Source organism: Hesperophylax consimilis, chromosome 14, assembly GCF_061612785.1.
Source record: "Hesperophylax consimilis isolate HC1 chromosome 14, BYU_Hcon_1.0, whole genome shotgun sequence".
Lineage (NCBI taxonomy): Eukaryota > Metazoa > Arthropoda > Insecta > Trichoptera > Limnephilidae > Hesperophylax > Hesperophylax consimilis.
Window position 1 is genome coordinate 26,104,763 of NC_142849.1, and position 12,864 is coordinate 26,117,626.

Genomic DNA, 12,864 nt, shown 5'->3' on the forward strand with positions numbered 1-12,864 from the left:
CTTTGAAGCAGAGAATGGACGGTTATCTCGAGAGTATTTCCTCCTGGGGTAAAAATAATCTCGTCGAATTTAATGTTTCAAAGACCCAATCCTGTCTGATTACGTCTAAAAGGGATCCAAATGATAATCTAGTCTCCTTCAACGGAAGCAATCTTCCGAACAGGCCTTCCATTGATATGCTTGGTGTAACTATAAGTGACCAGCTCAGGTACGGGGGCTCCATCGAAGCCAGAGTAAAGTTGGCCTCTCAGAAGCTGGGCGTACTGTACAGGGCCCGCAGATACTTTAATAGTACACAACTGCTCACCCTGTACAAATCGCAAGTGCGCCTGTCGAATTTGGCAGCCATCTCTGGTCTGGAGCCCCAAAATACCTGAAAAAAACCCTTGACTCTGTGCAGAAACGGGCGGTCCGTTTGATAGATTCCCCAATCTTAACAAGCGGACTGCAATCTTTAGAGCACAGGCGTCAGGTAGGTATGCTGTCCTTGTTCTATCGGTATTACAATGGAAGATGCTCTGAGGAACTAGCGTCATTGATCCCTTTGGCACCGGTGCGTAGTCGGGATACACGCCAAACGCGCGCCCAACATTTGTACACAGTTGACACTTGTCACATGAGAACGGGTCGCTTCTACGATTCGTTCTTAAGTTCAACAGCTCGGCTGTGGAACGAACTGCCGGCCTCTGTGTTTCCTCCCTCCTACAACATGGGACTCTTCAAGACCCATGTTCACTCCTTCCTCTCCAAAAAAAGACCCTCCACACAGCATCCCCAAAGATGACATAGGCCCCGAGGGAAATTATTTTCTTCTGGGCCTCCTGTGTGGAGTATATATAAAAAAATAAATAAAAATAAAACATATTTTTTTTTAGTTTCGGCACCAGTGATTGGATTGCTTTGCTAAACCGTCTACGCCTTGCCAAAATATCAACAGATATTTTAGCACACTGTAGCTGCACTGTTTTTCAGCAATACGTTGTTGGTGTGTTGCACATAAATATTTAAAAAAGATTTTTTGAGTTCACATTTAAAAACTTTCACTTGCATATTCGATTAGACTTTCGCCACACATAACACTCTAAAGAGAACCTTCCAGCTCTTTCTACAACATTCTGGAACCTTCTCTAAATCTTCTGGGTTGATTTTTGGAGTGATCAAGCCGTGTTGCGGTTATGCCTCCTTAGTCAACGTTTCGAAGAGCCTTGCAGTTTCTATATCAGGGCAGATACTACAAGTGAAATAAATTATAGAAAATCTACCGGAGTACAAGACCGTGAAGAGATAAGACTTTTTTTAATAATATACGCCTAAAAATGACCTTTTTACAATCGTCATAACATTGCAGCTATGTACATTGCAGAAAAGTATTAAACAGGCGTCAAAAAGGCCATGAAAATAATATTTAACATTTCGTTCGCCTCCTCAGTTATTTTGTAGGTACTCCTGGTATTTCTGACAGTAAATAACATTAATTTAAGAAAGAAAAGTTTCAACAAAAGGTTATAAAAACACCTTGTCATTATTCTGTTCTCCTGGCAGAGGCGGCTGTAGGGGTCCAGAAGTGGAAAGTCATTTGAAACAGGGGGACAGGAGCAGGGGGGACACGGGTGGGTGAAAGGGGTGGGGGAAAGGGGCGAGGAGAACATACAAATAAATTTACAGGCAGACAAAACACAAAGTGGTCAAGTCAAAACAGGACTTTGCTGTGACAAGTGTTCCCAACAGCATAAAGCGATACAGCAACCAACTCATACCAACATCGAGAATCAAAAGTTGCTTGAAATGGCGATAGCTATGTTTGGTGGCCAGATCTGAATATTGAACTGAGTTTTACATCAAAGTTACATAAACTGCCCATAATAATTCTTTCCGCAGAAGATCTGCTCAAATAAGGACCTAGGAACTTACTGATCATTTCCACATATAGATCTCTACCGATGTAAATAATGAAGAAATGCCATTTTAGTCGAAAAGTGTACCTACTTAATGAATTTTACTTACTAATCATTTCCAGATACAAATCTCTATCGATGTATATAATGAAGAAAAAACATTTTGGTCAAAAAGTGTACCTACTTAATGAATTTTACTTACTAATTATTTTCAGATATATCTACTGTATATACTTACTGTAGGCAGACTGATGGAACCTAAGCGCAAGCCAAATACTGAGTTTAGTGATCGCGCTTTCGGAGTATCTGGGCCGAAGGCTTGGAATAAACTCCCTCCGGAACTAAGATCCATAACAAGTCCAACAGAATTCAGGTCTAAACTAAAAACTTACCTTTTTAAGCTATCATACCCTTAAATTAAATATACCATACCTGAGAGAAAGTCCAGTTATATCCAATTTTCCAATTACGTCCTAAATCCTGTATCTAAATTTCATTAAATAAACAATTAGTTAATGTTAATTAAGTGTTAATCTCAAGTGACCTACCAGATAAGTATTGTACTGTATATTATCTCCATATACAGGGTGTATCGGCACGTACCCGACAAACTTTAACCAGCTATTCCTTAGCACATTTGGAGTAAAAAATGTTATGGGCACTTTGCTGTCCGGTAACATTTTTTTTCTTTTAAAAACAAAAAATAAATAAAATTTCCACACTCCGTTACTGCCCCCAGTATAGGGGTAAAGTACTTGGCAACGCCGCGCTACTGTCATCTCTTTCACACGTATTCTGTCTCAAGTCCCGTGTGGGCATAAGCAAGTGTGTCGAAAACCATCTTCGCTCTTTCCTACACACTAAATAATAATAGTTATAAATGAGACGAATGATGCCATACCATTGTTATTGTAAAAGCGTGCCAATACGTAAGTATACAACGAAACTCGAATAAGAATTGCCAGGTGGGTTTTTTAATCGCTTTAATCTGACTTCAAGTAATAATTAAACACGTAAAAAATTTATTAAAATATTTCCAAGTACCTACTATTTAATATAATATTACAGTACAGTACTTTGAACCTTCGCAATAAATTTATTTGATTTTAAGTTTAGTTTGTAGAACTCCATTTCAATTTAGAGATTTTTTTAAATTTTTAACAGTCTTATTATTAAATTTATAAAAACAGTGTGTTTATAAACAAGTTCTGCTAGTTGTAATTATTATTACGCGTGACAGCTGTTTCACCTTCTGACGGCATTATCAAACTGTGGTGAAGCCACTTACAGACGACGTAGGTGATAACTTTCTATTTTTATTATCCTGGCTTTATTGATTTCCGAGTAAATTGTCGTAAATTATTATTTGCTAATTCCTATTATTGCATTGTTTAAAATTTCACTTAATGTCGTTGGTATTTCCAACTGATGACTCAGGGGTTTATTTCCCTGAATAATTAAGTATTTTGGGGTCTAATTATCATGCATTTTATTACATCCGATATATCTACACAATTTTTATGTTGAATTGGGGAAAGTTTTATGGCTAAGGGAAGGAGTGGAAGGTGAGGAAGTACCTGGATATTCAGATCTGGTCACCAAATACGGCTAGTCATTTCAAGCAACGTTTAAATTCTGGATTAATTAATCAATTACGAAAAAGCGTGGGGTTAAGAATATTTTTTTAAATTATAGTTGTAATTTATTGTCGAGTTTTTAAAAAATTTGGGATGTTTTAAATAAAATTTAATAATTATTATGTAAATAACTTAGCAATCTGGCAGCATTCATTTGCCAGATGGTCATTTGCAATGCAGTCATGACATTTGTGTGAGTGCTTTCCTTTGAGTGAGTGTGTTGCGCAGCAGTTTTATATGAACGGTTTTTTGATTCATCAGCACTGTTTTTAAAACTATACATTCTTTGTACCTTCAAATTAGTGGAAATAAACTTAAGTGTGTCAAGCTGCTCGTTATGTTCCGGTAATTCTGGAAGGCTTTTAACATAAGCAATAATATTAATAAATCACATTCCGCGAAGTTGTAAATAACTAATTTTATTAAAAAATATACGTTGTAGGATAGCCTAGTAAGTAACATTTTGACAGAGCACTTACGGTGATTTAAAAAACAACGGCGCTGTTCAAATAATCCAATTATTATTACTGATAAGAGTGATAAGTACCTAAGTGAGGAAAATTGTTTTTAAAAGTGCTCAGAATTATTGGACTTCGATTATAAATTCAGGAAACCTACTAATTAGTTTCTTAGTTTCAAAATAAGACTATTTAATACGTGAAACGCGTAAGAGGTGAAACCAGAGCATTCCAGAGATGAAACAATTTAGATACAAAAATAAAACTGATGTGTACAATACAAGAAGACAATCAGTGATTCGCATACGAAAAATGTGAATAAACATTAATGTTAAATAAAATATTTATTTTCTAGTACTGGATTATGTAATACGGGCTTTGTTCGCAGCGACACGCGAGTTGAGTTGCGACGTTGCTTTCAAACTTTGACAAAGGATAAAACAGTGGTGACATGTGGTGAAAATATGTTTAATTAATTTTTTATTAAAAAAAAACGTTACCGGACAGCAAAGTGCCCATAACATTTTTTACTCCAAATGTGCTAAGGAATAGCTGGTTAAAGTTTGTCGGGTTAGTGCCGATACACCCTGTATAGTTAGTAATAACATAGATCATTGTAGAAATGTATTATATATTTGTACAGCGCCCTTCAGGTGATTTTGCACAAAAATGGCGCTATACAAATCATCAAAATATTATTATAATTATTATTAATAATCATTTCCAGATACAGATCTCTACCGATGCATATAATGAAGAAATGACATTTTGGTCAAAAAGTGTACCTACTTAACGAATTTTACCTCTAAAGGGGGGATATGTAATAAAATGTGATAATTGGCGTTCAATAAAATTCCAATTAATTCCCAGTTTTCTTGTTTTTCATGATCTGTGGCAACCCTGTTTTTACTGCATGTGTGTAAAAATTAAAAACCAAGACATTAAAAATTAATGTATTTATTTTTATCAAATACTCACATAAATGTTACAAAAATTGTATTTTAAATAATGAATACTTTGAATACATCCCTTAAAGCATCATTATCAAACACATTAACAAACTAAACACAGGGTAGAGAGAAGATTTAAGATATTTTATGGAAGGGTTGTCCAATTTTTTGTTAAGTTTCGACAGCAGATCAAAGTAAATTTACAAATGGAATGATTAGATTGCACTACCAACTCTTCACTTCATTAAAATTATAATACATAAATATAGCCAGAATTATTATTTCTTAAATAAATATAACATCAAAGATATTAATTATTTGAGTATTATTTAAAAAATTACACTTAATAATATTATAAATATTTTTTTATTTTCAATAACTGGGAATATTTTTTTTTTCATCTTTTTCTGTGGTAAATAAAATGACTAGCCAACAGCGTAACATTTTTTAAGATCTTTTAGGTTTGAATTTTTAAATCACAAGCCATTTTTTTTTTCGTAGGGTGAGAAATTAATGTCAAAAAATTGGACAAACTTGGCATTGAATACAGAGAAGAAACTGCAGCTCGTAGGTTAACTGACTTCAGTTAATAATATGTATTTATCAGTTACTAGAGTTGCCTAAAATACTTGCGACACAAAGTTCATACTATTGAGGAAATCATTCTAACCAAAAATGGTTACATACATCAGTACAGACCTAAGCAATGTTAATATGAATGATATTGAAAATAACACGTGGATACTAGCAGACTCGTTTTCCGATTATCACGATTTTACAAAACAAAAAATTTATGATTGCTATTTTTGCATCAGAAAAAATTTATTTTTATGTTGAACCTCCTTGATAAAACCTGAAAAAAAAATATTCTAATTTCTCTTAAAGAAAAATATTAAACAGTTTTTTTCATACAATCGGTTGATATTTTAAAACAAATTTTATTTTCGGTTTTAAAAATAATACCAACCTAAAATGATTTTTATGGAAAATCATGATACAAGTCAAGGCGTAGTGTTGTACCTTGTGCCAATACTCATTTAAATTAAGTCCACTAAATTTATTTTGAACACATCTAAATTAATTTCGTCGCTCTTATTTTATTTAGATACCAAATTATACTTTTTATTCTACAAATACCTCAATGAATCAATACCTCTTCTATTAATGAAGATAATTAACTAAAAATAAAGACATCATAATCATATTGCCAACACAGAAATGAAAAGCCATTTAAATGCAAAGTTATTCATCAAATGAATCCACATTTATTTTATTATTTTTTTACATTTTTCATAAATTAATGTACATACATACTGCGCAGCGTAAAAAAATGCTTTAAACTGGGGGAGGATACATTAATGGCTTACATTCAAAATGTCTAAAGTCTGTCCCGCACAAAAAATGGATTAACATAATTATTTCCAAAGTATTGTATCACTCGCACTTCTCAAAATGAATGCAACTCAGATCTTAAAAATAATAATAAATTGAATAAAGCGATGACAAATTATAAAATAATGTTTAAATTTTTTGTTAGTACATACATTGAATATGGTTAAAATGATTTCCGTTAACCTTTTGCACGTACCTAAAAAACACGCTTACCGGCGGAATTTAATTTTAAGTGAGAAAATATTAAAGACGAACCTTAGAAAGGTTGGTTACTTGAAGAAATTAAATTTAACCTGTTGTGCAAATTCCATATTTTGACCGCTGAATTAATATGTTGAAAATATTTGCTTTTATAAGGTTAAAGTATTTACAAAGAAGAATAATCGACTCTTCCCTTTTGTGAATGTTTTGTTTTGGCCACATGATTGTAGAATACATATTATCTTCATCTTGGCTGTAAATCCATTATCTTTAAATGCCATTATTTGACAGTGGCAATATGTAGTGCAATTGTTAAAGTAAGGGAAATGGTTGTACAATGATAATTATTATAAATGCGAGAAATCGCCACTGGTTTTTGTCACAAATATGACTTGCGGGGATGGACTAATATCCACGATATGTAAAAATGGTTTAAAGTTATAAACAGGTTAAGTTAACTCTTTGAAAAATTCACTGCAAAACCAATGCAAGGCATTGTTTAATATTTCAACACCACAAGGATACACACAATGTCAAAAAGAGATGGTGAAAGCAATATCACTTGAAGCCATGTATGTATTTTGGTTTGTAGGGAAGCGGATAGTGTTACAGCGTATTGCATGGAAACTGTCATCTATCTGCTTTCCCACAAACCTAAACTGTCATTTGGTGTACATTGCTCTACAAAAATTTACTCTGACTTACGTTGAAGTGCTTTAAACTCCTTCACATTTGATCACTACCAAATCGGCCAATCGGCACCAATTAGAGTTTAACGTTAAATGCGGATTCTCGGCTCGTTTCAGGTTTCAGTAAAATTTTAGTCAGCCATCAAGCATTGCGGTCAAATTATTATGCTTGTCAGCTGATCACAATTTGATCAAAAATCTAAAAAAGAACCATTTAAAAATTCAAACTAGGACTGATTGTCAATTTGGCGGTCATCAAACGTGATGTAGTTACAAGATGATTTTTGACATTGTGTGTAAGCATATTGCATACACAATTCTCAGAGGTAAGCGTGTTTATCGGCAATAGAATGGGACATATTAATCAGGCGGTGGCGGGTGCCAGTTGGTTGGTTGGGAATTGAGGTTGGTGGGACGTGGTGGCTAGCGACGCTGTGGTTGGAAGGTGCCTCGCTGGAAGGGGGCGCGTGGGGGGCGCGAACCTCCCCGGCCGCCGCCGGAGCCACCGCGAGGTCCCCCGGGGCCGCCGGGACGAGACTTCTTCTCCTGGACGTTGAGCAGTTGGGCATCGGGGGCATTCTCAGCCGGGTAATAGAGGGACTGCAAATTAATTATAACATTAACGATATTGTTTTTATTTACTAGTGTGATCGTAAGACTAATCCACTAGACCACGAGACAAATAAGATTGATAATAATATGCTTCCAATACAGATCATCCTAACACATTTCTGGGGGGTATTTTTTGCGCTGGCGCTATGGTGTTTTCGGGCGAATTTCTTTAATTTGTTTTAAATCGCTGTAACTTCTTAAATAATTCAAATATTTTAATAAAAATTTCTACGTAGTAACTCAATACCCAAGCTATAAAAGTACTAATCGAAAATCGAATATTATTTGAAATGCAACTCAATTAACCTTGTAATATGTTTATAACGGTCCGCCTATCGGTATTTGGCCATGCCTGCTTTCTTTAAATACGCCCAACATCTCTCGCTCGCTTGCACATAGGAGTTGAGTGGGGCGGAACAGAGCAATTCGAATCGGGTTTCACGGTCATAAAAACCCTCATTCCAGGAATTGAATTATTACATTAACAAATAATATACTATCCTTTTGTTGAAATACCGATGTAAACGAAAGGCACAAAGATAAATATAAAATAAGACTTGCATTACGATTCGATAATTGCGTACATATAGTTGGGACCTTTACAAAGAGATTGAAACATATAAAAAAAAACATTGAATAATTCTGTTTTTTCTGCCATTAAAATGAGGCCAACGCAAAAGGTATAACTACCCTTCCCGCCGGCAAGCATCAATTGACCTAAGGGGTAGAACTACCTTTCCCGGCCGAATTGTGTTAATTATGACCATCATCAATATAATCATAAAAAATCTCATTGGGTTTCACTATTATTACATATACAAAAAGGACATTCACAAAGAACGCAAGAAAGTGAAATGAAATTAGACTGCCAAAAAGGGACAAAGCCAATACACGAATAGTTTACTATGCAAAGGAATACAATACATATTATACTGCGCTGCTGGAAGCAACGCAAAAATTGATGGATTCAAGCTGGCTTGTAGGAGCAATATTAATCAAAATTAAGCAATAATAATAAAAAAATCAAAGATAATAAAAATAAAAATCAAAGATACAAATCAAATTGATGATTTGTGTAGAAAATGTTTGGCTTTTCCGGAAACTATAGAACATATTATATCGGGATGTTCTATATTAGCACCGTCCGAGTATACATTTAGGCACAATCAAGTTTTAAAAATAATTCACCAAAGTTTGGTAAAACATAACTTGATTGACTGCCGTAATATAATATCATATTATGAATACGAACCAAATTCATTTTTAGAAAACGAATTTTTTTTAAATATATTATGATAAAACTATACATACTAACAGACCGAAAGATTAGTCATAATAGACCCGATATAGTTTTACATGACAAAATTAAAAAAATAACTTATATCATTGATGTCGCTATTCCAAATTCCTGTAATATTCAAAAATCTGTTGAATCTGTGAAAAAATAAGAAAATACACAGATTTAGGAAATGAAATTAAAAGAATTTGGCATTCTCAGACTATAAAAATATTACCATTCGTTATTTCAGCTACTGGCATTATATCTAGCTCTCTCATTAAAAATTTAGGCGTATTAGATCTATCAAAAAATTTATATATAAAGATGCAAAAGTCGGTCATTTTGAATACATGTAGGATAACGAAAGATTTTTAAAATATTTATGTTGAGGGATCAGTAGGATTTATAGGCCCTGTTGGAGTTCTACCGAGTCGAACCCTCTGATATGAAAATATCTTGAGTCGGTGAATTATTTTCCCATTTGATCTCTGGTGAGTTGACGTGTTGTTCTTGTATTGTTTTGTATTTATTTTGCTTATATAATGCACTTGCATAATGTTGATTGACTAGATGATCATTTGTGGAAAAGTGTGTGGAAGGGTTTAGTTTTTCCTATGGGGAAGATTTAACCCGGACATAAAATCGGAAGTCAAATTTATTGACATACTTAAATTTTTTTTTTTTTTTTTTAAATTAATAATTTAAGTATTTATTTTATTGACACTTAAATTATTATTATATTTTTTAAATAATAATTTGAGTATGTCAATAAAATAAAAATTAGATATATGTAAACTTTGATATGAAAATGGCTAAAAAAAAATTAATAAATAAAATAAAGTATCGGTACTTTTCTACAATTTTTGATGCGAATAGTGCCAAGGCCATTAGGGGGTAGCCAAAATCTCTTAATCTTTTGCACGCGGCCGTATCAACTGTTGTTACGGCAAAAAGTCTATACTCACACGCGGCCGTATCAACAGTTGATACGGAAACTTTGACGGCCGATATTCCAGCGCTCTTTCGTCATTAATGTATTTCTTGCTCGCTTGGACATTCGTAGAACTATCACGATGCTGACATCTACAAGTATTTCTCAAAAATAAAATTGTATTTCATAAAAAAAGATCCATAATCAAGTGCGCCTCTTCGCGCCTTTGAGTGCTTTAGTTCACAATTTTGTCAACGGATGGCGTTAGTACTAGTATGTTATCTGCGCTTGCGCGCGCCGAGTTGATCTGTGGAATCTGCGCCGATAACATTCTGTGTTCTGCTGTAATATTGAATTATTACGAAAAATTCAAATTAATTTGTTCACTTCAGAAATCATTTTTTTTTTGATTTCTTGTGTTTCGTCTAGCAAATTCAATTTTACTGTATCCACGAGTGACCATATTGTGCCGATTGCGCGTATTTTTTAACATTTTACTGTGTTACAAAACTGAGTTATTGACTTTACTATATACTTTATTAATTTAAATATATTTTGTTATATCAGGGTGGCCACAAAAAACGGATTTCAAAATTCCCTGATAAATCCAGGTTTTCCAGGGCAGTTTTTATATTTTTCCCTGATATGTTTTATTTGGTATAAGGACATATCGTTCAAAATTTTCATTTTGAAAAACGATTTTCATCTACGCCAGAAAATTAGAACAGAATACATAAATAAAGGGAATTCCGTCATCTAAAGCATTTCTTATTTCCTTGCACCACAATGATCTATTCAAAACAAAATACACTTATTACAAATTTATGATATTTCGCCTGAAGACAATTTGTGTACAAATGAAAAGACCAGACAAAAATAGACAAATAAACAAAAGTAAGTACAGTAGAACCCCGATAATTCGAAAAAACGCCTTTTTCGAAATTTTCGCCAAAAAAATTTCCGCAGAAAATTTTTTTCATACAAAATTTTTTTTAATTCGAAATTCGTTAATTCGTAATGCGAAATTTATTTTTGTCCGCGCACGAAAATTTGTTCGTGAAATTCGAAAAAATTTGATTTTTGCGAAAATAAATCATAATATCTCGTAAATCTGAATCTAAAAGTCAGCCGTGGCGGTAAAACGCCGAAAAATGTATTTTTACGAGTTTACACCAAATATCTGTATTTAAAGGGTCGGCCGCGAAATTTCGATTTACGCGTAAATGTATCGTATATTTACGAATTTATTTCGAATATTTGAATTTAAATGGCCCGCTGCGACGGAAATCGGCCGCGAAATCTCGATTTACGCGTAAATATATCGTATTTTTACTAACTTTACTTCGAATATCCGAGTTAAAAAATACGGCGCGACGGAAATCGGCCGAAAAATTTCGATTCACGCCGAAATATGACATATTTTTACGAATTTACTTCAAATATCTGAACTTAAAAGGCCGGCCGCGACGAAAAACTGCCGATAAAATTCGATTTACGCGGAAATATTTCATATTTTTACGAATTTATATCAAATATCTTAATTTAAAGGGTCGGCCGCGGCGTAAATCGGCTGCGCATTCTCGATTTACACGGAAATATATCGTATTCGACGGAAATCGGCCGCGCATTCTCTATTTACACGGAAATATATCGTATTTTTGCGAATTTTTTTCGAATCTGAATTTTAAGAGCCGGCCGCGACGGAATACGGCCGCGAATTCTCGTTTAACGCGGAAATATATCGTATTTTTACGAATTTAAATTCAGATATTTGAAATAATGGGCCGGCTGCGGCGGAAAATTACCGCGAAATCTCGATTTACGCGGAAATATATCGTATTTTTACGAATATCTCAATTTAAAGGGTAGGCCGCGACCGAAATCGGCAGCGAAATCTCGATTTATGCGTAAATATATAGCATTTTTACGAATTTATTGCGAATATCTGAATTTAAAGGGCCCGCCGCTACGGTAATCGGCCGCGAAAATAAAGAAATAATTGGTATTTATACGAATTTACAGCTAAAATACCACCCGGATTTGAAGAGGCGGCCGAGAAAATCGATTTTCGGCGTATTTTTTTTTTTCATAAAAATTCGAATGACGTGGGAATTCGTTAATTCGAAATTTGATTTTTGATGTCCCGTGGATTTAGAATTAACGAGGTTCTACTGTATTGACACTTTGTAAAAATGTTGATAATGATGATTTTTAAATTTTATTACGACCGTACTGGGTGTCCGACCCTTTTGACACTTTGTTGTAACTTTGCTAGCTTTTTCTTTACAGATTTCGCACCTACAAGCTGTTGCAAGGGCTTTTTACGAAAATAATAATAAAAAAAATACCTACTTATCTAGTTTGTCTTTGTCTGCATATCTTTTGTTACACACGCCGCAAGTAAAATTAATAAAACACAACTTTGGGACTTCACAAATCGTAAATAACGAATTTCGTTTTATTTTTGGAATTCCCTGATATTTTAAGAATATTTTAAAATTCCCTGACATTTCCCTGATAATTCCCGGTTCGGTAAAATTCCCTGATAATTCCCGGTTTTCCCGGTTTTCCAGGTCTGTGGCCACCCTGTATATATATGTATTAGTTATATATTACTAAAGTGCGTGTTATTTTCGTGTTTTATATACTATTTCAAAATTTATTAGGAAACGTTCACAAGTTTTTAGTTTTTTAATTCATTTGATTTTTCGGATAAAAAATGGCCCATAGTTTGGAAGATGATGAAATTGAAAATATATTGAACGTTTTGGATTCTGATTATGAAATGTCCGAAGATGAATTTGAACCTTCGGAACTTTC

General features: G+C 33.8%; 1 protein-coding gene across 1 annotated transcript in view; it reads right to left on the reverse strand.

Annotated features, from left to right (window-relative positions):
- Positions 1–4,931: 4,931 nt before the first annotated feature.
- Positions 4,932–12,864, reverse strand: part of rin (ras GTPase-activating protein-binding protein 2) — a 32,890-nt gene continuing 24,957 nt past the window's right edge. Inside the window, exon 10 of the mRNA XM_089639655.1 lies at positions 4,932–7,822. Within this exon, the coding sequence (XP_089495781.1) occupies positions 7,646–7,822 (177 nt within the window). The 3' untranslated portion in view covers positions 4,932–7,645. The remainder of the gene's footprint in view (positions 7,823–12,864) is intronic.